The following is a 27,629-nucleotide window of genomic DNA, read 5'->3' as shown; positions in this document are numbered from 1 at the left end:
TATATTCTCATGTGGAGCTTCCAAATGTATTCACACTGTTGGAAGAACCTACAGATCTTTGCATTTATACAACTGAGGTCCCTGTTTTCTTGCTGGCTGCCTTAGCTCTTAGGGGCCACCCTCAGGTCCTAGCCACGTGGCCCTCTCACAACAAGCTAATGTATCTCTTCAAAGCTGGCACTAGAGTCTCTCTCCAGTCTGCTACTACGGGAAGGAGTCATTTAATGCAATATAATCACTTGAGCAACTATACCATCACCTTTGCTTCATAACATAGCCTAGCAAGGGAGTGAGTACCTCGTTGTATTCACAGATGCCACCCACACTTAAGGGGAGGAGATCTGTACAGCACATGTGGGAGCAGAATCTTGGAGGCCATCTTGGAGGCCTACAACAACTATTACTCAGAACAAGGGCTGAACCCTGTGAATTATATGACTGAGGAGAGAGCAAAATGTTACTCACTTCCAGAACCTAGAAGTCAAGTGTAAACTGTCTCAAGATGAAGAACAGTGCTTTCCAAGAAAAAAAGAAGAAAAAAATCCATAAATGTCTACCAAGTTTCCCAGAGGAAGACACTCAGGTCTAAATTTCACTGTATACTTTGAACTACGCCCAGTAGAGATGCAAATTCCTATACAGACCGATAATAAGGCTGACAAAGATTTATGGATGACTACCTAAATGATACCTGTACCTCAGTTTTGGCAACCCCAAACCCTGTACCTCCTTTCTCCACTACATTCCTTCTTGTTATACCCAATGGCTGGCTACAAGCCAACGTGGCAACACTGCATTCTCTAGAGGCAGAGTAAAAAAAAAAATCAATATTCAAATAGTAACTTTGACATTTTCTGGAGTAAGATTAAAACAACCAGGTGAGCAAGTTTTGATTCTGCAATACCTGCATACCTCAGAGATATTGTGGGTTTGGTTTCAGACCACTGCAATAAAGTGAAATCGCAATAAAGCAAGTCACATGAATTTTTTGGTTTCCCACTGCATGTAAAAGTCATGCTTACAGCATTCTGCAGTCTATTAAGTGTACAATATCACTATGTCTAAAAAACCAATATACAGACCTTAATTTAAAAATGCTTTATTCAGAAAAAAGTGCTAATCATCATCTGACAATACAGGGTTGCCACAAACCTTCAATTTGTAAAAAAGCACAATATCTTTGATGCGTAACGAAGCAAAGCAAGATAAAATGAGGTATGCCTGTATATCTCCTGTATAATCACCTCCCCTTGAATGATGGTGGACCTGTAAGTATGATGAGATAGGCTTTCCTTTGATTAAGTGACATTACATGGCAAAGTGATGGGATAGTCATTTCCATGACTGATATAATGATTATATTATATAAGACTCCATCTGAACAGACCGGGGAGATTTTCTTGGTGGCCTTGAAAAGTAAGGGTCACATGAGTAGGCCTTGAGGAGACTTCTAGGAGCTGAGAGTAAGCCCAGGTTGGCGGCTAGCAATAAAATGGGGACCTCACACATACAGTTGAAAGGAACCTAATTCTGTCAATGACCTGAATGAACTTGAAAGAAGTCCCTGAGCCTCAGATCAGATCACATCGCAGACGACCCCTTGACTTTGGCTCCGTGAGACCCTGTGCAGAGGAACCAGCTAAACCCTGACTGAAAAAGCTAATCAGTTGAAACTGTGTGATAATATGATTGTGTTGCCTTAAGGTGTTAACTCTGTGGCACTGCCTCATGCAGCATAGAGACCTAACATACAAACAAATTGAAACATAAATAAAATAAGCAAACTAGCAAAATTAGCTTTAGGAATTTTCTGCAGCAACACCTCTCAATAACTGAATCCCAACTGGTCTCACTGAGTAGCTACAGTATTTCCAGGCATTTAAAATGTATTGAAAACAAAAATATACCTAAAAAAAAACCCCACATTTTTTGGTGGTACTCCAGAGGATTGGAGATGACAAACTAAAGCAAAAACTCCTTAAGTGATGAAAGAATGCCAAACCAGTGGGGATTTAATCATCTAACTCCAACAAGGTTAAAAGAAAATCTAAATAATTAATTATGATAGATATTATGTGTATTCACATATATGCACAGAAGCAAAGGGCACTTACTCTGAAAGCTGTTCACTGAGAAGACTCGAGGATGATAGAATCCTGCTTTGCAAATGCACTGATAGGCTCCAAGCACGAATCCTAGGCCCTTAATCGGCATACACTATGAGAAAGAAAAGACAGCAGTACCGTTGATCATAGTTTACTTCACAGTATAAAGACTCACAGATATCCATCATTGCAAATGGTAACAGAGATACCACATTTTCCAGAAATAAAATATCTCATTTTTGAACTTTATTTTAGGTTTGTTTGCCAACATTTTTGTAAAGTAGTTTTCTTTCTAAATATATGCCATTACAGCTGCAGTTGCCATACATCTTTAACTCATTCAGTTGCCTTAGGAAGTAATTATAGACAGTTTTTTTTAATGCCTCACATATCATCTTATTGCCTTAAGAGATATTTCTTAAGCCTATAAGAATATTTTTAAAAGTGATTCCATGCGAAATATTTCCACCAAAGCAAAGGTAGGTAGGTAGATGGACAGACAGATACATAGAATTTAAGATGTGGAAATTGCCTTTAAGAATTAAATATTCATCAAATTTCATCCACGGATTAAAAAATACAAATTGATGGAATAACAAAACAAGTAAACTTTAAAGTGTAATTTAGAAGAGGATAAAAAGATAAATTAATGATCTGAAGTGCTCTTTACCTAAAATCTGTTTCATAGATAAATATTCTACATGTACATAAACATGAAGAAAAGTAATGATTGGCTTTCCAAATATATCACACCAATAGACATGATGGACATCCCAAAAGCTTAATATTGGCATCTTTCAAGAATATCACTGAACCCTAGCAAAATTCAGTTTAACATACTTCATTTCTTTTTTTTTTAACATCTTTATTGGAGTATAATTGCTTTACAATGGTGTGTTAGTTTCTGCTTTATAACAAAGTGAATCAGCTATACATATACAAATATCCCCATATCTCCTCCCTCTTGCGTCTCCCTCCCACTCTCCCTATCCCACCACTCTAGGTGGTCACAGAGCACCGAGCTGACCTCCCCATGCTATGTGGCTGCTTCCCACTAGCTAGCTATTTTACATGTGGTAGTATTTATAAGTCCATGCCACTCTCTCACTTCGTTCCAGCTTACCCTTCCCCCTCCCCGTGTCCTCAAGTCCATTCCCTACGCCTGCGTGTTTATTCCTGTCCTACTCCTAGGTTCTTCAGAACCTTTTTTTTTTTAGATTCCATATATATATGTTAGCATACGGTATTTGCTTTTCTCTTTCTGATCTACTTCACTCTGTATAACAGACTCTAGGTTCATCCACCTCATTACAAATAACTCAATTTCGTTTCTTTTAATGGCTGAGTAATATTCCATTGTATACATGTGCCACATCTTCTTTATCCACTCATCTGTCGATGGACACTTAGGTTGTTTCCATGTCCTGGCTATTGTAAATACTGCTGCAATGAACACATGACTCTTTTTGAATTATGGTTTTCTCAACTGACTCAAGTGCTGGGTCATATTGTAGCAATATTTTCGGTTTTTTAGGGAACCTCCATACTGTTCTCCATAGTGGCTGTATCAACTTACATTCTCACCAACAGTGCAAGAGGGTTCCGTTTTCTCCACACCCTCTCCAGCAGTTACTGTTTGTAGATTTTTTTATTTTTATTTTTTTGCGGTACGCGGGCCTCTCACTGTTGTGGCCTTTCCCATTGTGGAGCACAGGCTCCGGATGCGCAGGCTCAGCGGCCATGGCTCACGGGCCCAGCCGCTCCGCGGCATGCGGGATCTTCCCGGACCGGGGCACGAACCCGTGTCCCCTGCACCGGCAGGTGGACTCTCAACCACTGTGCCACGAGGGAAGCCTTGTTTGTAGGTTTTTTGATGATGGCCATTCTGACTGGTGTGAGGTGATACCTCACTGTAGTTTTGATTTGCATTTCTCTAATGATTAGTGATGTTGAGCATCCTTTCATGTGTTTATTGGCAATCTGTAGATCTTCTCTGGAGAAATGTCTATTTAGGTCTTCTGCACATTTTTGGATTGGGTTTTTTTGTTTTTTTGATATTGAGTTGTATGAGCTGCTTGTAAATCTTGGAGGTTAATCCTTTGTCAGCTGCTTCATTTGCAAATATTTTTTCCCATTCTGAGGGTTGTCTTTTCGCCTTATTTATGGTTTCCTTTGCTGTACAAAAGCTTTGAAGTTTCATTAGGTCCCATTTGTTTATTTTTGTTTTTATTTCCGTTTCTCTAGGAGGAGGGTCAAAAAGGATCTTGCTGTGATTTATGTCAGAGTGTTCTGCCTATGTTTTCCTCTAAGAGTTTTAGAGTGTCTGGCCTTACATTTAGGCCTTTAATCCATTTTGAGTTTATTTTTGTGTCTGGTGTTAGGGAGTGTTTGAATTTCATTCATTCTTTTACATGTAGCTGTCCAGTTTTCTCAGCACCACTTATTGAAGAGGCTCTCTTTTCTCCACTGTACATTCTTGCCTCCTTTATCAAAGATATGTGCGTGGGTCTATCTCTGGGCTCTCTATCCTGGTCCATTGCTCTATATTTCTGTTTCTGTGCCAGTACCATACATACCTCATTTCTGCTACATCAATTACATAAGGATGGAATAACTTCCATTCAAATACAGTTTATCAGTAAAACAGGGTGTTTCAAGAAATTGATCAACACTGAAATTGCTTTTTTGATAGCTCTCTACCAAGATCCCAACACTTTACCTTTTTGCCATTATAACCTATTAGAGGAGCTCAGAATTTAGTGAATCTGAAAGTTACAAATAGTGACCCTCTGACAGAGGCCCTTGAGAGAAAATACTAAATTATCTAAATAATAATCCCTCAATCTAAGCTTTAATGATTAGTAATAAGATCAAAATTACATATCATGAAAATTCCAGCAAACAATGAAGTATTTATATGTAAGGTAGCAAGAGCTAATACATGCTCTAAATTCATAGGTTATAGCACGAAAATCTTTGAAAAACAGCTCTCTAAAAGACCTTGAATATTTTATTTCATTAATACCCTTTTTTTTTTCACCCAACACACTCATATCCAATTATGTCTTGCAATTGAAAACACAGTTCTTGACCCAGAGCAAAATACAAGGACAGATAAGTACCAGTCAATTCAACTGGGTTGGCAAGTAGTTATGAAAGAACTATTGTGTGTGTAGAGAATTCCTCCAGGACTTAAATGAAATAACACATCCTACTTATAAAGGTCTAGTGATATAGTGGGTCAGATCCTATTTCTGAATTGTATAAATAAAAAGGCAATTGTAACACTTACTTTGGAGAAGCACTAGTATTATAAGAGATCATATTGTTTGTGGTCAGTCAGAAAACATATGCCTGAATTCTGACTTACTAGTTATGTGAATTTGGGGCTGTTCTCTTAACTTCGCTGAGACTTATTTTTTTTAACTTGTAAGAACAATCATTCAATTAGATTCAGGAACACTTTGAAGAAAGCAGAACTACCAAGATGTCCTAATAGCTGAAATACAGGGTATAAGAGGAAGAGAAGAATAAAGGATGACTCCCAGGTTTTTGGCCTGAGCAACCTTAAGAATGGAGTTGCCATCAAGGATCTGGGAAAGGCTGCAGGTGGAGCTGATTTGGAGAAGAGAACACAAGTTCAGTTTTGCAAATGTTAAGTGTGAAGTGTCTATTTGAAATTTAATTCCTGATATCAAGTAGTCTGGGGCTTCCCTGGTGGCACAGTGGTTGAGAGTCTGCCTGCTGATGCAGGGGACGCGGGTTCGTGCCCTGGTCCGGGAAGATCCCACATTCCACGGAGCGGCTGGGCCCCTGAGCCATGGCCGCTGAGCCTGCACATCCGGAGCCTGTGCTCCGCGGGAGAGGCCACAACAGTGAGAGGCCCGCGTACCGCAAAAAAAAAAAAAAAAAAAAAAGTAGTCTGATAAAGTAGTATGGAGTTTGGGAGAGATGTCTGGGCTCTATAATTTGGGATTCATTTGCATAAAGACGATAGACAAAGCCATGAGATCAGATAAGACTAGATCATTAAGGGAGTGCCTGTAGGCAGTGAAGTTAATAGATCCAAAGGGATGAGACTCAGGACACTCCAAGGCTAAAACGTTAGGCAGAAGGAAGAAGCAAAGGACACTGAGAAGTGCAATTCAGTGAGGTACCATTATTTAATTAACTAGATTGTGACACTAAGTGCATAACATGGAATTTCTTGTGAGTTACATTTATTAAACATTCACCCAGCCAAGATATATCCAAGCAAACTAAGTCTTAGATACTAAGAATAGCAGTGCAGTTTAAACATTCTGCTTCACTGGAATTTGAAGGTTAATGCTATTCATTTAATCAGCACTAATTCCCTGGTAATGTGACTTGGCACTGCAACAGTGACTCAGTTGAGAATTTTAAATGTTTAAGGCAGATCTGAAAGTTTATTGGAATAAGGGTATCTCTTTAATATAAGCTAACTATAGAGCTGAAAGAAAATGAAGTTTTTAAAAAAATCTATTGATTAGATAAACATCAATAAATGTTGATTAGATAATTAGTTGATTAGATAAACATCACCAAATATAAAGTCCCCTGAACTTAAAAACAAAATGCTTCCTAATTTTATTATGGGAAACACTGCAATATGAATTATTAGTTACCTCAAACTCTTTGTTCGTCTTAAATTATCTTATACCCTTAAAGAAAAATTTTAAAATGTTCAACCAGTTAAATTCAATAAAAGAATATCATCTGTTACAGTGGAGAAAAAACAAAAAAAAGAATATCATTCCGCTACACACACTCTGTGTGGAACCGAATGTGCTGTTGCTTACACACACTTGTCTTGGAGTGTAAAAGTGATCTTACCATACTTTCGTGTTCCACCACCACTACCATTCTGTAGCTACTCCAATTTGGCCACCTCCCAGCCAAACTTATACATTTTCAACATGAGGCAATTCGTGTACTAGTTTAGCTAATTTCTCTTTTAATCTCCATAAGTATGGTGACTACTCAACCTATGTTTACTGTAATTGGACTGAGTAACTGCTTTTTATATTTTATTCTCCTTAGGGATTTAGAATATAAACATAGATCCTCACTAGATTCAGGAGAAGAAAATCTTCAAAATTTTACCATAACATTAAGATGTTCATTTTAGATATTAAAGATCTTTATTTTATATACTCAAATCTAAATCTTTCTACATTATCTTCATAGAAGTCCAAAAGGGTGGAAATGGAAAAAGCAGCACTTCTTCTTCCATAAGGGTAGCTCTTCCATGAGACCCTTTGATAAAAATTAAGCTCTTCATATTAAGAGTTAAGGCACCCTTGTGAGTGAGGTAGGTGCCCAAAAGATTGGATGCCTTCTTTGATGAACCTTACGAAGCCACCAGCAGAGACTTCCTAAGGAGAGATCTTGAGAGCCCACAATCAAAGGTAGGTCCCTACGAGTAATCCAGATCCAAATGGGAAGAGATGTTGCTTAAGAGATTAGAGAAAAATGGACAGATTGCTAGAAGTATATAACCGACCAAGTCTGGGTCATGAAGAAACAAAAATTACGTACAAACCTATAACTAGCCGGTAGACTGAATCAGTAATCAAAAACCTCCTAACAGAGAAAAGCCCAGGGCCAGATGGCCTCAATGGACAAACATTTAAAAAAGAATTAACATCGGTATTCCTCAAACTCTTCCAAAAATTGAGAGAGAACAGTTCCTAACTCATTTTATGAGCCCAGAATTACCCTGATATCAAAGCCAGACAAAGATACTACAAGAAAAGAAAACTGCAGACCAATAATCCTGACTAACATTGTTGTGAAAATCTTCAACAAAATACTAGCAAACCATATTCAACATCACAGTAAAAGGACTATAGAGCTTTCAGCAGCAAGGAGGTACTTGAGAACAAGAGCAGTGTGGATGAAAGGCTCTTGGTGCTGCAGCCAGGAGTCAGTGCTGTGCCTCTGAGGTGGGAGAGCCAACTTCAGGACACTGGTCCACAAGAGACCTCCCAGCTCCACATAATATCAAACGGCAAAAATCTCCCAGAGATCTCCATCTTAACACCAGCACCCAGCTTCACTCAACGACCAGCAAGCTACAGTGCTGGACACCCTATGCAAAACAACTAGCAAGACAGGAACATAACCCCACCCATTAGCAAGAAGGCTGCCTAAAATCATAATAAGTCCACAGACACCCCAAAACACACCACCAGACGTGGACTGGCCTACCAGAAAGACAAGATCCAGCCTCATCCACCAGAACACAGGCACCAGTCCCCTCCACCAGGAAGCCTACACAACCTAGTGAACCAAATTTAGCCACGGGGGACAGACACCAAAAACAACGGGAACTACGAACCTGCTGCCTGCAGAAAGGAGATCCCAAACACAGTAAGATAAGCAAAATGAGAAGACACAAAAACACACCACAGATGAAGAAGCAAGATAAAAAGCCATCAGACCTAACAAAGGAAGAGGAAATAGGCAGTCTACCTGAAAAAGGATTCAGAATAATGATAGTAAAGATGATCCAAAATCTTGGAAATAAAATAGAGAAAATGCAAGAAACATTTAACAAGGACCTAGAAGAACTAAAGATGAAACAAGCAACGATGAACAACACAATAAATAAAATTAAAAATACTCTAGAAGGGATCAATAGCAGAATAACTAAGGCAGAAGAACGGATAAGTGACCTGGAAGATAAAATAGTGGAAATAACTACCACAGAGCAGAATAAAGAAAAAAGAAGGAAAAGAATTGAGGACAGTCTCAGAGACCTCTGGGACAACATTAAATGCACCAACATTCGAATTATAGGGGTTCCAGAAGAAGAAGAGAAAAAGAAAGGGACTGAGAAAATATTTGAAGAGATTATAGTTGAAAACTTCCCTAAAATGGGAAAGGAAATAGTTAATCAAGTCCAGGAAGCACAGAGAGTCCCATACAGGATAAATCCAAGGAGAAACACGCCAAAACACATATTAATCTAAGTGTCAAAAATTAAACAAAGAAAACATATTAAAAGCAGCAAGGGGCTTCCCTGGTGGCGCAGTGGTTGAGAGTCCGCCTGCCGATGCAGGGGACACGGGTTCGTGCCCTGGTCCGGGAAGATCCCACATGCCGCGGAGCGACTGGGCCCGTGAGCCATGGCCGCTGAGCCTGCGCTTCCAGAACCTGTGCTCCACAACGGGAGAGGCCACAACAGTGAGAGGCCCGCGTACCGCCAAAAAAAAAAAAAAAAAAAAGCAGCAAGGGAAAAATAACACACAAGGGAATCCCCATAAGGTTAACAGCTGATCTTTCAGCAGAAACTCTGAAAGCCAGAAGGGACTGGCAGGACATATATAAAGACATGAAGGAGAAAAACCTACAACCAAGATTACTCTACCCAGCAAGGATCTCATTCAGATTTGATGGAGAAATTAAAACCTTTACAGACAAGCAAAAGCTGAGAGAGTTCAGCACCACCAAACCAGCTTTAAAACAAATGCTAAAGGATCTTCTGTAGGCAAGAAACACAAGAGAAGGAAAAGACCTACAATAACACCCAAAACAATTAAGAAAATGGGAATAGGAACAAACATATCAATAATTACCTTAAATTTAAATGGATTAAATGCTCCCACCAAAAGACACAGATTGGCTGAATGGATACAAAAACAAGACCCATATATATGCTGTCTACAAGAGACCCACTTCAGACCTAGAGACACATACAGACTGAAAGTGAGGGGATGGAAAAAGATATTCCATGAAAACAGAAAACAAAAGAAAGCCAGAGTAGCAATTCTCATATCAGACTAAATAGACTTTAAAATAAAGACTATTAGAAGAGACAAAGAAGGACACTACATAATGATCAAGGGATCGATCCAAGAAGAAGATATAACAATTGTAAATATTTATGCACCCAACATAGGAGCACCTCAATACATAAGGCAAATACTAACAGCCATAAAAGGGGAAATCGACAGTAACACATTCATAGCAGGGGACTTTAACACCCCACTTTCACCAATGGACAGATCATCCAAAATGAAAATAAATAAGGAAACACAAGCTTTAAATGATATATTAAACAAGATGGACTTAATTGATATTTATAGGACATTCCATTCAAAAACAACAGAACACACATTTTTTCAAGTGCTCATGGAACATTCTCCAGGATAGATCATATCTTGGATCACAAATCAAGCCTTGGTAAATTTAAGAAAATTGAAATTGTATCAAGTATCTTTTCTGACCACAACGCTATGAGACTAGATATCAATTACAGGAAAAGATCTGTAAAAAAAATACAAACACATGGAGGCTAAACAATACACTACTTAATAACGAAGTGATCACTGAAGAGATCAAAGAGGAAATCAAAAAATACCTAGAAACAAATGACAATGGAGACACAATGACCCAAAACCTATGGGATGCAGCAAAAGCAGTTCTAAGAGGGAAGTTTATAGCAATACAATCGTACCTTAAGAAACAGGAAACATCTCGAATAAACAACCTAACCTTGCACCTAAAGCAATTAGAGACAGAAGAACAAAAAAACCCCAAAGTTAGCAGAAGGAAAGAAATCATAAAGATCAGATGAGAAATAAATGAAAAAGAAATGAAGGAAACGATAGCAAAGATCAAGAAAACTAAAAGCTGGTTCTTTGAGAAGATAAACAAAATTGATAAACCATTAGCCAGCCTCATCAAGAAAAACCGGGAGAAGACTCAAATCAATAGAATTAGAAATGAAAAAGGAGAAGTAACAACTGACACTGCAGAAATACAAAAGATCATGAGAGATTACTACAAGCAACTATATGCCAATAAAATGGACAACCTGGAAGAAATGGACAAATTCTGAGAAAAGCACAACTTTCCGAGATTGAACCAGGAAGAAATAGAAAATATGAACAGATCAATCACAAGCACTGAAGTTGAAACTGTGATTAAAAATCCTCCAACAAACAAAAGCCCAGGACCAGCTGGCTTCACAGGTGAATTCTATCAAACATTTAGAGAAGAGCTAACACCTCTTCTCCTCAAACTCTTCCAGAATATAGCAGAGGGAGGAACACTCCCAAACTCATTCTACAAGGCCACCATCACCCTGATACCAAAACCAGACAAGGATGTCACAAAGAAAGAAAACTACAGGCCAATATCACTGATGATCATAGATGCAAAAATCCTCAACAAAATACTAGCAAACAGAATCCAGCAGCACATTAAGAGGATCATACACCATGATCAAGTGGGGTTTATTCCAGGAATGCAAGGATTCTTCAATATACGCAAATCAATCAATGTGATACACCATATTAACAAACTGAAGGAGAAAAAACATATGATCATCTCAATAGATGCAGAGAAAGCTTTCGACAAAATTCAACACCCATTTATGATAAAAACCCTGCAGAAAGTAGGCACAGAGGGAACTTTCCTCAACATAATAAAGGCCATATATGACAAACCACAGCCAACATCGTCCTCAATGGTGAAAAACTGAAACCATTTCCACTAAGATGAGGAACAAGACAAGGTTGCCCACTCTCACCACTGTTATTCAACATAGTTTTGGAAGTTTTAGCCACAGCAATCAGAGAAGAAAAGGAAATAAAAGGAATCCAAATCGGAAAAGAAGAAGTAAAGCTGTCACTCTTTGCAGATGACATGATACTATACATAGAGAATCCTAAAGATGCTACCAGAAAACTACTAGAGCTAATCAATGAATTTGGTAAAGTAGCAGGATACAAAATTAATGCACAGAAATCTCTGGCATTCCTATACACTAATGATGAAAAATCTGAAAGTGAAATCGAGAAAACACTCCTATTTACCACTGCAACAAAAAGAATAAAATATCAAGGAATAAACCTACCAAGGGAGACAAAAGACCTGTATGCAGAAAATTATAAGACACTGATGAAAGAAATTAAAGATGATACAAATAGATGGAGAGATATACCATGTTCTTGGATTGGAAGAATCAACATTGTGAAAATGACTCTACTACCCAAAGTAATCTACAGATTCAATGCAATCCCTATCAAACTACCAATGGCATTTTTCACAGAACTAGAACAAAAAATTTCACAATTTGTATGGAAACACAAAAGACCCCGAATAGCCAAAGCAATCTTGAGAACGAAAAACGGAGCTGGAGGAATCAGGCTCCCTGACTTCAGACTATACCACAAAGCTACAGTAATCAAGACAGTATGGTACTGGCACAAAAACAGAAATATAGATCAGTGGAACAGGATAGAAAGCCCAGAGATAAACCCACGCACATATGGTCACCTTATCTTTGATAAAGGAGGCAGGAATGTACAGTGGAGAAAGGACAGCCTCTTCAATAAGTGGTGCTGGGAAAACTGGACAGGTACATGTAAAAGTATGAGATTAGATCACTCCCTAACACCATACACAAAAATAAGCTCAAAATGGATTAAAGACCTAAATGTAACGCCAGAAACTATCAAATTCTTAGAGGAAAACATAGGCAGAACACTCTATGACATAAATCACAGCAAGATCCTTTCTGATCCACCTCCTAGAGAAATGGAAATAAAAACAAAAATAAACAAATGGGACCTAATGAAACTTCAAAGCTTTTGTACAGCAAAGGAAACCATAAACAAGACCAAAAGACAACCCTCAGAATGGGAGAAAATATTTGCAAATGAAGCAACTGACAAAGGATTAATCTCCAAAATTTACAAGCAGCTCATGCAGCTCAATAACAAAAAAACAAACAACCCAATCCAAAAATGGGCAGAATACCTAAATACACATTTCTCCAAAGAAGATATACAGACCGCCAACAAACACATGAAAGAATGCTCAACATCATTAATCATCAGAAAAATGCAAATCAAAACTACAATGAGATATCATCTCACACCAGTCAGAATGGCCATCATCAAAAAATCTAGAAACAATAAATGCTGGAGAGGGTGTGGAGAAAAGGGAACACTCTTGCACTGCTGGTGGAATGTGAATTGGTACAGCCACTATGGAGAACACTATGGAGGTTCCTTAAAAATCTAAAAATAGAACTACCATATGACCCAGCAATCCCACTACTGGGCATATACCCTGAGAAAACCATAATTCAAAAAGAGTCATGTACCAAAATGTTATTGCAGCTCTATTTACAATATCCAGGAGATGGAAACAACCTAAGTGTCCATCATCGGATGAATGGATAAAGAAGATGTGGCACATATATACAATGGAATATTACTCAGCCATAAAAAGAAATGAAATTGAGCTATTTGTAATGAGGTGGATGGACCTAGAGTCTGTCATATAGTGTGAAGTAAGTCAGAGAGAGAAAGACAAATACCGTATGCTAACACATATATATGGAATTTAAGAAAAAAAATGTCATGAAGAACCTAGGGGTAAGACAGGAATAAAGACACAGACCTACTAGGGAATGGACTTGAGGATATGGGGAGGGGAAAGGGTAAGCTGGGACAAAGCGAGAGAGTGGCATGGACATATATACACTACCAAACGTAAAACAGATGGCTAGTGGGAAGCAGCCGCATAGCACAGGGAGATCAGCTCGGTGCTTTGTGATCACCTAGAGGGGTGCGATAGGGAGGGTGGGAAGGAAGGAGATGCAAGAGGGAAGAGCTATGGGAACATATGTATATGTATAACTGATTCGCTTTGTTATAAAGCAGAAAGTAACACACCATTGTAAAGCAATTATACTCCAATAAAGATGTTAAAAAAAAAGGTTAATTATCCTAACATCCAGTGACTTCTCCACAACTATCAGCTGTTTATTAAAACAAAAGGAAAACATTGAAACAGAGGAAATCTAAAAGGCCCCCAGGCAGTGATAGGGTACACATCACCCACATATTTCTCAAACAATCTTCCAGGAAAACAAGAACTCATGAATAACAAATAGTGCAGTATTTCACCAGGGAGCAAAAGAACTACATTTTGTCTCTATTATTCATTAGCCGCCAGATAACATGGTTTAAAAAGCTTGATGGACTGGAGCAGGGTTGGGGGTGGAAGGATGTTTTCTTTTATGATATAGTTAAAATGAAAAAAGAAACTGTTTTCTATTATTAATTTTTGAAACGTTCTTGTTATATTCAGTGGAGCCCTCTCTCACAACACAGGGCTAAGGGTGCCAAACCAGCATCGGAGCAGACACATTACAAGTACTGACACACAGCAAGATGCTTTGCGTGAGGTTGAAACTGACTCAGGAAAACGTTAGGATTGTATCTCATTGAGTGAAAAAGCCAATTTTTCTAGACCTTCTTACAGAAAAAAGTCCCAAACGCGCGATAAAGATAAGTTCTTAATATGCTCAACACTTTAAAAAAAATAAAATAATGCCCCCCACTAAACCACAAATTCACTACGTTCTACCTTTGACACCCTGCACTTCCTGTGGTCACAGATCATAAGTAATGGGAACTTTCTTCTCATTATTGACTTAATTTAGCTCTTGCTTACTGAGCCCCATTGTATGCTCTTTGTTACAGCAACAACAAGGAACAAAATCATGGTCTAGTTCTCAAAGCGCTTACCACCCACAGGTAGAAAAGTAAAATCAAAGTTGCTGTATGGTGCTCTACCATGTTCACAGCTAAAGGGCTTCATATATATTTTTGAGTAGTCCATCTTTACACATTTTTCTGGCATCAATTGTTTGTTAAAATACAAATTGCTGTACTAAGAACAGAAATCAATGAAAGAATATATAATATGATTTCAACTTTATAAAATTCAAAAATATGTAAAATTTTTATAAAGTACTATTTAAGCATATATACATACATGGAACGATAAAGAATTGAAGTGATAACATAAATTTCAGGATAATGGTTACCTTTTGGGGGGGGCAGATGGGTATAGGATGACAGAGGAGAATACAGGGGCTTCTTAGGTAATGGTTACAATCTATTACTGAAATGAGGGAAGGAAAGAACTGACTTTAGTTTCTGGCTGTGATACATTATTTTATAGCAGGATGAAGTTTTCACCAAAAACAATTAGAATATCTGGATAAAATGGAAGGAAGGAAGAAAGAAACAAATGAAGGAACAAACAAATGACTGAACTCACCTACTTACCTATGAGGAGGCGTCAGAAAGCTGCCAATGGAGCCAAAATTGAGAAGCCAAGATCACAGAAAGAAGAAAAATGCACAGATATACTATATACTTTATTTATGTATCAAACTGAGTATTTGATGATATGAGGCATTGGGGAAAGAGTGAGAATCCAGACAAATGGAAACTGGTAAGAAGTAGAGAAGCCAGCAAAATTTTGGTCATCTTACAGCCCAGAGGAGAAAAAAAATCAATTTGAGCACTTCAAAAATACTCAAGCCTTAAGGACAAAATCTCAGACAGAATGAAATAACAAAGAAATAAGACTGAGACTCAAAATTTGTTGTTGCATTCTTAAGCTGTCTGCGGTGAAAATCAAAGATGCAAAGCAGATGCTAAAGAGAAACAGGGTTGAGTTTTTGGTAGTATCGCAATGTTAAATTCCTAAATTGGAGTTCAGGAATTTCTGAGGATGAAGGGCCCTAGTAAACATCTCAGTGAGCTCCCCATAGTGCTATATCCTAGAAGTAAGAGTAAATAAGGAGCAGTTTGAGACTTTCATAGACTTCTGTCCAGCTGTGGGACAGATCAAGTACTGGTTAGATTAAGATGATCTGTCTCTATCTAGTTACTTATCAGAGACAGGGTAAAACCTCTCTGGAAGAAGGTAATGCATCCAGAACCACTGCAACAAAACTATGTGTGGCATTCACTCTTAAATTAACAAACACTAAGAAATAAACAGACAGTATAAACAGATCGACAAATGACCAGATACTCAAGCTACTGATAGATTTTTACATAACTATAATCAACATGTGCAAGAAAGCGGAGGACAACTTTTAGAAAAATTGGAATCTAATTTTTAAAAAAACAATAAAATATTCTGGAATATTCCAGAACTAACAAAACCAAGATAGGATACCAGAGAAGACAGGGTAAGTCAAAGAGAAGACAGATGAGCAAAAAACGTCCAGTCTGAAGCTTGAAAACTAAACTGAAGAGAAATATACAAAAGAACACAAAGGACATAACGAATCAGAGAAAAGGGATCTAATATACTTGTACTTAGAGTCACATAAAGGGAGAGGACAGAAGCAATATCAGATAAAATATATCTCGTTATACACCCCAAAGTGGATAAACACACATCATAGTCTAACTAGAAAGCCAAACACACATAAAAATCTTAAAATAGCCAGAGGGAAAAAAAAGATCATACTTACAAATAAGTAGCAACAAGTTTGACAACTGTCTTCAAAACAGAAATAAAAGAAACCAGAAAATAATGGAATGACATCATTAAAGTGCTAAAAGAAGGGAAAACCCTAGAATTGTTTCCCAAGAGAAAATATCCCTTCAAATGTGAAATACATAAAGGTATTTCAAGTCAAAACCTGAAAAAAAAAATACCTTATCACCAGACCTATGACAAAAGAAATGTTAAAGGAATTTTCAAGCAAAACGAAAATTATGCCAGACAGAAGCACAAAAGTGCAGGACAGAATGAACAGCAATGTAAGTAAATATGTGGGTAAATCTAAAATAGATAGTACAAGGTACTAATAGTAATAATAATGTCTCGTGAGCTTTAAGATATATATTGAATTAAAATGCAAGGCAAAAGGCAGGGGGAAGGGTAAATGCAGGTAAAAGGTGCTGATACCCTATTTCGTCTGGGAAAGGTAAAAGGAATAACACATTTGTTTGTAATGAGCTAAGGATATATGTTGTAATCCATAGAATAACTACTAAAAGTATAGAAAAATAGTTTATAACAGGCAAAGAAAAAAGTGCAATACTAATAAAAAGAAATAATAGATTAATGCCAACTAAGGCAAGAAAAGAGACAGAAAGGAATATAATGGGACACACAGAAAAAGATATTAAGATAATATATGTGAATAAAATTAACAAGGAAGGGAAGAAGGAAAACAGAAAGACAGGCAGCTGTCTGATTTCTAACAGTGATTTCTTTAAAATTTGCAAACATTGTTAGGTGGTTTTTCCAGTGATGATTAGAAAGCAATTACATTTGTATAGTAAGGCCATTAAATTAATGATGTATGTTTACATTTTTATAAAAGAACGACAGCAGGAAAAACTAATGTTTTTTATCAGGATGTTACCTTTGAAATGGGGTGGATAATGATTGGAAGAGAGCAAAAATGGACTTTTTTGCTGGTAATATTCTCCTTTCCCACCTGAGTGCTTGTTAAACAAGTATGGTCATTTTGTGCACTATTTTGTATGTATTTTGCACACCAATCAAAGTTTTAAAAAATAATCAAGTAGCACTATGAGAAACCACTTTACAATGACTAGGGTGGCTAAAATTAAAAAGGTAAACAATAACAAGTGTTGGTGAGGATGCAGAGAAATTGAGTCCTCGTACACTGCTGGAGGGATTATAAACAGTACAGTCAGCTTGGAAAACAGTTTATCAGTTCCTTAGTTCCCATATGACCCAGCAATTCCACTCCTGGGTTTATACCCAAGAGAATTAAAACACAGACCCACACAGAACTGGCATAGAAAAGTTCACAGCAGCTTTATTCATAATAGCCAAAAAATGGGCACAATGCAAATTTCCATTAGCTAGTAAATGGATAAATAAAATGTGGTCTATTCATATAATAAATTATTATTCAGCAATAAAAAGGAATGAAGTACTGATACATGCTACAACATGAATGAATTTTGGAAAAAGTATGTTAAGTTAAAGAAGCTAGTCACAAGAGAGCACATATTATATGATTCATTTATATGAAATGTTCAAAATGGGCAAATCCATAGAGACAGAAAATTGAACAGTGGTTGCCAAGTGTTGGGGGGAGGTACAAAGGAGTACAAGGTTTCTTTTTGGGGTGACAAAGAGCCTCTGAAAGTAGACAATTGTTATGGTTGCACTACTCTGAATATAATAAGAACCACTGAATTGTACACTTTAGGAGAGTGAATTTTATAGTATGTGAATTATAGTAAAAAGAGAAGACATTTCCTTGAAAACTGAGAAAATGCAGGCTATAGAAACAAATGTAGATGGGATGCAGATAAAGGAGCTATAAAACTCAAACATTTTTGGCAATGCTTTGTCTTAGTCATCTTGGGCTGCTATATATTTATAACAAACCACCATAATGGCTTAAACACAGATATTTCTTACAGTCTGGAAGCTGGGGAGTCCAAGATCAAGGTGCTGACAGATTCAGTTCCAAGGGAAAGTCCTTTTCCTGGCTTGCAGATGGCCACCTTCCTACTGTGTCCTCATATGGTGGAGAGAGAGGGAGAGCCCTGGTCCTTCTTCCTCTTCTTGGAAGGACACTAATCCTATTCCAGGGCACTACCCTCATGACCTCATCTAAACCTAATTACCTCCTAAAGGCCCTACCTACAAATGCCACATTTCAGGTTAGGACTTCAACATATGAACTTTGGGGGGACACAAACATCCAGTCCGTAATACACTTAATGTGTACAAGAATACAGAAGGGAAGATTGATAATGTTGGCAAAGACTGGCAAAGAAGCAAAAGTACCATTTTAAAAGATAATGGCTGGAAATTTTCCAAAAAAAATTAAGTTCACATTCCAGATGCACTACAAACCCTAAATTGGATTAATACAAGGAAAATAACACCTAGATATATCAAATGCAAAGATAATCCTTAAAGCTGGCTTCATATATAACTAAAATATATATTCTATACAATCTGAATATATTCAATATTATATTATTAGATATTTATTATTATACTATTAAAATAAAGTGATAATGGCTTGTTTAATAAAAGTGCAACAGAAAATAACTGCTAATCTAGAGTTTATTTACAATTAAAATACGCTTCAAAATTAAAAAGTGAAATAAAGATATTTTCAGAAAACCAAAACCTGAAATAATTTTTCAGCTGCAAACCAACACTACATAAAATACTAGGGAGTGTTTATTAGACAGAAAGAAAATGATCTCAAATGAAAGAATGAAGATGCAGAAAGCAATCAAAAGCCATGGAAAGGGCTTCCCTGGTGGCGCAGTGGTTGAGAGTCCGCCTGCCAATGCAGGGGACACGGGTTCGTGTCCCGGTCTGGGAAGATCCCACGTGCCGTGGATTGGCTGGGCCCGTGAGCTGTGGCCGCTGAGCCTGCGCGTCCGGAGCCTGTGCTCCGCAACGGGAGAGGCCACAACAGTGAGAGGCCCGCATACCACAAAAAAAAAAAAAAAAAAAAAAAAAAAAAAAAAAAAAGCCATGGAAAGGGTAAAATCTGGGCTCATCTAAATTAATATTTACTATTTAAATCACTGATGTAATTATGTATGTATTATTAGGGACATCCCTAAAAGAAGCCTAAGAGAATGTAAGATACAAAGTTGATAGTAGTGATGAGAAATGACAGAAAGGACAGAAGAGGAAAGGCAACTAGAAATGATAAAAAAGTTCAAAACCCAAATATAAAAGAACTCATACATCAATAAGAAAAAATTAACATTCCAATTTAAAAATGAGCAAAAGTTTGAATAGAGTGTCACAATGGTTAATAAACCTATAAAAAATTTCCAACTTCATTAGTCATCAAAGAAAAACAAATTTAAGATAACCAATACATATCTACTAAAATGGCTAAAACTTTTAACAACTGACAATTTAAGTGTTAGTGAGGATATGAAATAAGTAGAACCCTCATATAGTGCTGACAGACATATAAAGACATACAATCTCTTTGTAAATGAATTTGGCATTACCTACTAAATCTGAAGATAACATATCCTATTATCTAGCTATTTCAATCCTAGATGTATATGCAACTGAAAGATATGCAAACATGCTCTAATAGACAAGCAAAAACAGCTGCACTGTTTGCAATAATCCCAAACTGTTAAGAAGCCAGATGTTCATCTAAAGTAGAATGGAGAAATAAATTGCATTTATCTAATATTATTTGTATAATAGAATACTATACAGCAAGGAAAATAAACCAACGCTATATACAACAACATGGATGAATTTCTCAATATCTCAAACAATGTTGAACAAAATAAGTCATATGTGCTGTATTATTTTATTTACATAATGTTTAAAACAGGATATTGCAATATGTAGTGTTAGAAATCAGGGTATTTTTTAGTTTGGGGGAATAGTGGGGAGGAGGTGATGAGTAGGGGCCCAAGAAAGCCTTCTAGTGTACTGGTGATGTTTTTTCTCTTGACCTGAGTGTTACTTATGTAAGTGCGTTCCTTTTGTGATGATTCATTGTGCTGTATACCTATGATTCTATATTTTTATGCAGTTTTTTATTTCAATAAAAATTATAGAATTAATGTTATGCCACACTTCTGCCTCTCATGCCTCCAGTTTTTATTTCCTTTCTCTTTCACCTATCATATAAATTCTATTTTTTAGTATTCTGATTTATTTGAAACAATCAGAACATTTTATCCATTCCATTTTTGCTGACAGAGAAGGAATCTAAGTACTGATACTGAAGGAGGAAGCCTCTGGAAATTAAAAGTAATTACACAAAAAATTATGTAAAATTCAGAATGTGTTTGCATGCACTCAGTTCTTGGCTGCCTCTCAAGTATTTAGAATCTGAATGTACATTTGCATTTCCCCAGTGAAATTTTAGAGGGTTTTTCAATAGTAATTAGCAAATCAGCTAAAGAATAAAGGGCATAGAGCTAAACCAAAAGCCAGGAACTATACTGCTTATTAAATGCTAAATCAAAACTAAATGTTATATTCTCAAATGGCACTGAGCTTTTCTTTTATTATGGAGAAAAATAAAATATTATTTATCACTCACAAAGAAAATCATTTTAATTGGTATAATTGCTATCATTCTCGGCTGAAAAACATGCAAGATTTTTTAAACAATTTATCTTATTCTAGAAAAAAATTCAAGATGCATAAATGCCCTTAGTTCATCACTGAACCACAAAAAAAGTTTTTTAAAAAATAGGACAGGGCTTGCCTGGTGGCGCAGTGGTTGAGGGTCCGCCTGCCAATGCAGAGGACACGGGTTTGTGCCCCAGTCTGGGAGGATCCCACATGCCGCAGAGCGGCTGGGCCCGTGAGCCATGGCCGCTGAGCCTGCGCGTCCGGAGCCTGTGCTCCACAACGGGAGAGGCCACGACAGTGAGAAACCCATGTACCGCAAAAAAAAAAAAAAAAAAAAAGGACAAATTTTAAGTAAATATTTAACGTTAAAAAATGTTTCCAAGTACTAATATTCATTTTTATATAAACAGTAAAAATATTGGTTATAAACTTCCTTTACTTTATCATCAAAACAGGCCTCTCTAAATAACCTCTATGGCACAACATTCAAAGCCCTGCACACACTCTTTCAAGTCACAGAACTTTAGTATCCTTTGCCTTACCTGAGACTCTCAACCTAGTCTGACCAACAAAAAAATTTGGATGGAAATATAAAATAGCTATTTAATTTTAGCATTCCTGATATCTATGAGTGAGAATGTCAACTAAAATTGACATGTACCCTAGACTTTAAGAAGACAGACTTTTTAAAACAGAAGGAAAATTTCTCCAATGAAACACAAAGTTCAGAAAAGAAACATATCCAAGAACACTGAGGAGTTCACAGGAGTAATAAGCATTAGCACTAAGTTTAAAAAATTTAAAGTACCTTCATTTTCTTTTTGAGAATGTCTGCAATGGCCAATAAGGGACATATAGGTACAAGGCATATATACGGACTCACCAAAGTATTTTCCATGATTTTATTTGAAGTTGCTAAAACTCATGGAGAAATGGATAAAAGATTCGAAGACACTATTGAATAATCATAAAAAGGGCTCTGATTAATAGAGGGAAATTTGTGGTAGTGAATTCCAAGGCCCCTACTCTTGGCACTCTTTTCTTCCATGTGTTTAATGACAGTTTGAATGAAGTATTGAGCAGATGATATTAAAGAATTAGTGGTCAAGAACACAGACTTTGGAGTGAAACACACTTTAGTTCAAGTCCCAGATTAACTACTCAATAGCAATGGAATGTTGGGCAAATTACTGTCTCCTGAAATCCTATCTTCCTTACCTATAAAATGAGAATAATAATACTTCTTACATCATAGAGTTATTTTATTTTACAAACGCTTGTATGGTATTTATTATATGCTAGTCATTATTTTTAAAACACTTTACATATATTAATTCATTTAATCCTCATAGCAACCCAGTGGGCTAGATGTGATTGATTATCAGCATCCCAACTTTATAGATGAGGAGACTGAGGTAAAGAGGTTTAGTAACTTGTCTGAGATCACACATCTAACAACTGACAGAGTGGAGTTTATATTAGGTAAATAGAATGCCCAGTCATATTCATTAAATGTTAGCACTCATCATAATCATCATCATTGGAATGACACTGAATATACAAGATGATAAAAGCAGAAACTGAAAGGACAATAGGTTAATTAGAACAAAATAAGATTTAATATAAAAATATAGGGTCATGTGACTAAATTCACAAAAATCGGCCACGTAAGTTGCCAAATTATGATATGACTGCCCCTCAAACACCAAAACAACAGTTGACTGCATTAAAGGTAATAAAGTAATATAGAATAAACAATCATTCACAGATAGATTATTAATTTCAATATTTAGAACTTCAGTTTAAAGAGACTATAGTCCAACTGAAGAGATCTAAAAAGGAATGATTCCCTTCCTCCAAAATACCTATGATTCGACTATCTGTGGTATACCAGAGGCACACTTTAGGTTCAAACACAAATAGGTTGAAAGTAAAAGGACAGAAAGAAAACATACCATGAAATCAGTAAGAAAAGAGAACTGGTGTGACTGTACTAATGTCAAATACCATACAATTTAAAACAAAAGTTGGTACTAGAGACAAAGAAGGACAAAATTTTTAAGGATGAAAAGGTCAATCTATCAAGAAGATATAACAATTGTCAACATGTATGTACCTAAAAACAGAGCACTAAAATACATGAAACAAAAACTGACAAAATTGAAAGGAGAAATAGAAAATTCAACAATAGTAGGACACTTCAATTCCCTACTTTCAATAAAGAATAGAATAACTAGGTAGATGATCAATAGGAAAGTAAAGGACTTGAACCACATTATAAATCAACCAGATTTAACAGACATCTATCTAGAAAACACTCAATCCCGCAAGAGCAGAATATACATTCTTTTCAAGTACACATGGAACATTGTCCAGGATAACCAGGATAGACCAAAAACAAGTTTCAATAAATTTAAAAGGATTTATATTACACCAAATGTTCTCTGACCAAAATGGAATGAAATAAAAAATCAGTAACATAAGAAAATTTGGAAATTCACAAATATGTGGAAATAAACAACACAGTTAACCAATAAGTCAAAGAAAGTATCATAGATAGACACTTTGAGATGAATAAAAATGAAAACACAGCACACCAAGATAAGTGGATATACCTAGGGCAGTGTATTAAAAGGAAAATTTATAGCTGTAAATGCCCATCTTAAAAATGAAGATTTCAAGTTAACCTAGACTTCTAACTTAAGAAACTAGAAAAGAAGAAGAAATTAAATATAAAACAGAAGGGATGAAATAAATATCAGACTGGAAATAAATAAAACAAAAATATTTTTAATTTTAAAAAATCAACAAAACTAAAAAGTTGGTTCTTTGAAAAGATCAACCAAGTTGACAAATCATTAGCTAGACTGACCAAGACAAAGGAATGAGAAGAGTTAAACTAGACAAGCTGCTCCCAAAATTCATAGGGAAATGCAAGGGACTCAGAATAGCCAAACCAATCTTGAAAAAGGAAGAACAAAGCTGAAAGACCCACACTACTTGATTTCAAACTTACTACAAAGCTAAAGAAATCAAGACAGTGTGGTACTGACATATAGACAGACATATAGATCAATGGAATAGAACTGAAGAGTCAAAAAGTAAAGCATTACATTTATGGTCAACTGAATTTTGATTAGGGTGCCAATATAGTTCAGTGGGGGAAAGAATGGTCTTTTCAATAAATTGCACTGTGATAACTGGATATTTAGATGAAAAAGAATGAAGTTAAATTCCTACCTCACACCATATACAAAAAGTAACCCCAAATGAACCAAAGACTTAAATGTAATAGCTAAAACTATAAAAATCTTAAAGAAAGTATAGAGATAAATCTTCATGACCTTGGATTTGGAACCCTATCTTTAGATATGACACCAAAAGGATGAAAAACGAAAGAAGAAAACACATAGGCCTTCATCAAAATTTTGTGCTTCCAAAAATACTATCAAGAAAGTGAAAAAAACAACTCACAGAATGGTATAAAATATTTGAAAATCATATATCAGATAAGGGAATTGATTCTAGTATATATAAGAACTGTAACAACTCAACAATAAAAGAAAATAAAAGTCTGGGGGTTCCTCAATAAATTAAAAATAGAGTTACCATATGATCCAGCAATTCCACTATTAGGTATATACCCAAGAGAATTGAAAACATATGTTCACACAAAAACTTGTACTCAAATGTTCATAGCAGCATTCTTCATAATGGTCCAAAGGTAAAAATAAGCCAAATGTCCACCATCTGATGAATGGATAAACAAAATGGGACATATCTATGCAGTGGAATATTATTCAGCCATAAAAAGTAATGAAACACTAATACTTGCTACAACATGAACAGCTTCTAAATCAATGAAGCCAAACATAAAAGGCCATATATTGTATGACTCCATTTATACGAAATATCCAGAAAAAGCAAATCAACAGAAACAAAGTAGATTAGTAGTTCCAAAGGGTAGGGATGGGGGGAATGATAAGTGACTGCTAGCTAATGGGTATGACCTTTCCACCTGGAGTGATAAAAATGCTCCAGAGGGCTTCCCTGGTGGCGCAGTGGTTGGGAGTCCGCCTGCCGATACAGGGGACATGGGTTCGTGCCCCAGTCCGGGAGGATCCCACATGCTGCAGAGCAGTTAGGCCCGTGAGCCATGGCCGCTAAGCCTGCACGTCCTGAGCCTGTGCTCTGCAACGGGAGAGGCCACAACAGTGAGAGGCCCGTGTAACGCAAAAAAAAATGCTCCAGAAATAGCCAGTACTGATGGTTTAACAATTCTGTGAATATATTAAAAACCACTGGATTGTACATTTTAAGAAAATAAAAAAATAAACTTTAAAGAAAAAAATAAAGAATGACTGTAAGTTAAATCTGGAGAAACCAGAAATATTTAAGCCAGAGAAAAGTAAAGACTCAAGGAAGACATGAACACTACCTAAAAAATCTTTAAAATAAGACAGAGCAGAAACTAACACACCATTGTAAAGCAATTATACTCCAATAAAGATGTTAAAAAAAAAGAGACAGAGCTATCAATATTAGTATCTATATTGTGCAGATATATTAATATATCTTCTAATCATCTCTAAGAGTGTTATGTAAATGAGCTAATGACAGCTCCTGGGTATTGTTCCTATGTTACACTTCTTCACAGCAGGTTCAACCATTAGCTCAAAGCCCACCAGAGCCAAACTCAAATTATTATACACCCAATCACTTTAAATACTGCCTCAATAAGCATATTTTTAGCCATTTAGAGCCTACCTGCTTTGCACACTCTGCAAAACTTCATTCCAACACCTGCTAGCCATAGTTAAGACACACGCAGGCCCTATAAAAGATCCCAAGCCTCTGCTGCCCTTCAGAGCTCTCTGACCCACAGACTCCCCATCTTGCAACTGAGCGACATAGCATCACCTGGACAATACGGCCTCTCTCCATTTCCCCACTCTCCCAGGAGTTCTCTTGACTTCTTTCCCTTTTGAGAGGGGACCCTGCCCCACTGACTCTGGAACATCTGCCACCTGGGACTTGCCCTCTCATGCAACTGAGCCACCCAGATAAAGCCATTCTGTGCTCCTGCCACCTCATGGCCATGCTTTTTCTTTGATCTGTCCCCAAATTCTTCAACTCACCACAAAGGGGCTACTTCGTTTGATTGAAACCATATGTTGGTTCAATATAAATGAAAATCTAATAGTAAAAGATGGTCTAATACAAATATGTGATGAGTTCTCTGTCCCTTACAAACATCCACATTTTGAAGGGCAAGACTCTCTGAAAAAGAAACAGAAACTAGATAAATGGTTTGGACTAGAAGAATGCTGGTACAGCCTCAACCTAATTTTCAAAATGTAGAAAATAATCCAAGACCCAAAATATTTTACCAGTTTGGATTGGTTATTTCCCTAGTATACCCAAATAATTCAATTTAACTGTAGTCAACAATTTGTTTGCCTATTGGGAGATGAGGAAGATCTGATATCTGAAAAATGACAATGATTTTCTGATTTTCATCCCCAAAATAATGTATAATTGACCAATTTTTATTGCAAGTTGCTATAAATAATGCTAAACTTCATGAAGAAAATGTATTGGTGATTTCTAACAATATGTTAACACAAAATTGGTATTGTTCCAGTGATAAAAGGTAAGAACTACATTTGGTAAGAGTAAATAAGTACTGTGAACCTATTAAATAAACAAATGATCAGCCACAAATGTTAGTTAATTACATCAATTCTTTTGTGAATAAGAAAATTTATATTTAGGTTTAGGAACAGGAAGCAAAGATGATCATGATTATCACTTTTTAATAAAATAATTAAGTACTCACTATATATTTTAACGTGAGGATAACAAGATGAATAAAATAGTTATTTACATGAAAACATATTCCTAGTTTCCTAGACAGAGCCTAAGTCACCATGGTAACTGAAGCAAGATATTCAAGGATTTCACAAATGAAAGCACTTCATTATTGAATTAAAAATCTGTGTTTTAGACCTGAAAAGATTTACTTGACATTGGTAAATCACCACTTCAACACTTTTGAGCCTTCCTGCATAAGACAATTCTGTGATTCAGTAGTGAGGGGAAGATCCTCTTCCAATCCCACGATAAAACACAGCAAGCATAATGTGCCCAGGGAGGCAGACATTCAAAGCTCTGAATTCTGTTTCATTTTTAGGCTATGGTCCCAACTTTTATTATAAAAAAATCAGTAATGGGAACCTAGTGATTTAAAACAGAAGACTTGGCCTCAGTTTTACACTAGGTTCAACAGCTCTAATTAGGCTAACTCCACCTTAGAAAAGTGAGGTGTAGGAAATAATCCTTGTAAAGCACTTTTTAAGTAGCAAGTGCTACAAAAGTGTTAAATAATAAGCTTAAGTACTACAAAAATAAACTGTTAAATAAAAAATTGGATTTTCTTGAAGAACAAAGTAATCAACGGCAGAAATCTATTTCCCCTATACTGGAGATAGTTGTAGTCATTTCTGCTCTTGCAGAATTTTAACAAGGTTGTTAAAGTGAAGATGTAATAGGTATTCTCACAGCAATACTGTAATAGGACAGGAAGAAATA

General features: G+C 36.4%; 1 protein-coding gene across 1 annotated transcript in view; it reads right to left on the bottom strand.

The window, feature by feature from the left end:
* The window catches only part of GPR158 (G protein-coupled receptor 158), a 321,228-nt gene that overhangs the window by 166,312 nt on the left and 127,287 nt on the right, over window positions 1-27,629 (bottom strand). The window contains exon 3 of the mRNA XM_060161767.1: window positions 2,115-2,217. Coding sequence (XP_060017750.1) covers window positions 2,115-2,217 — 103 coding nt within the window. The remainder of the gene's footprint in view (window positions 1-2,114; window positions 2,218-27,629) is intronic.

The sequence above is a fragment of the Lagenorhynchus albirostris genome, chromosome 1 (assembly GCF_949774975.1).
Source record: "Lagenorhynchus albirostris chromosome 1, mLagAlb1.1, whole genome shotgun sequence".
In the NCBI taxonomy this organism is placed as follows: Eukaryota; Metazoa; Chordata; class Mammalia; order Artiodactyla; family Delphinidae; genus Lagenorhynchus; species Lagenorhynchus albirostris.
Note: the sequence above shows the minus strand (reverse complement) of the source record. Positions and strands in the feature narration are given on the sequence as shown.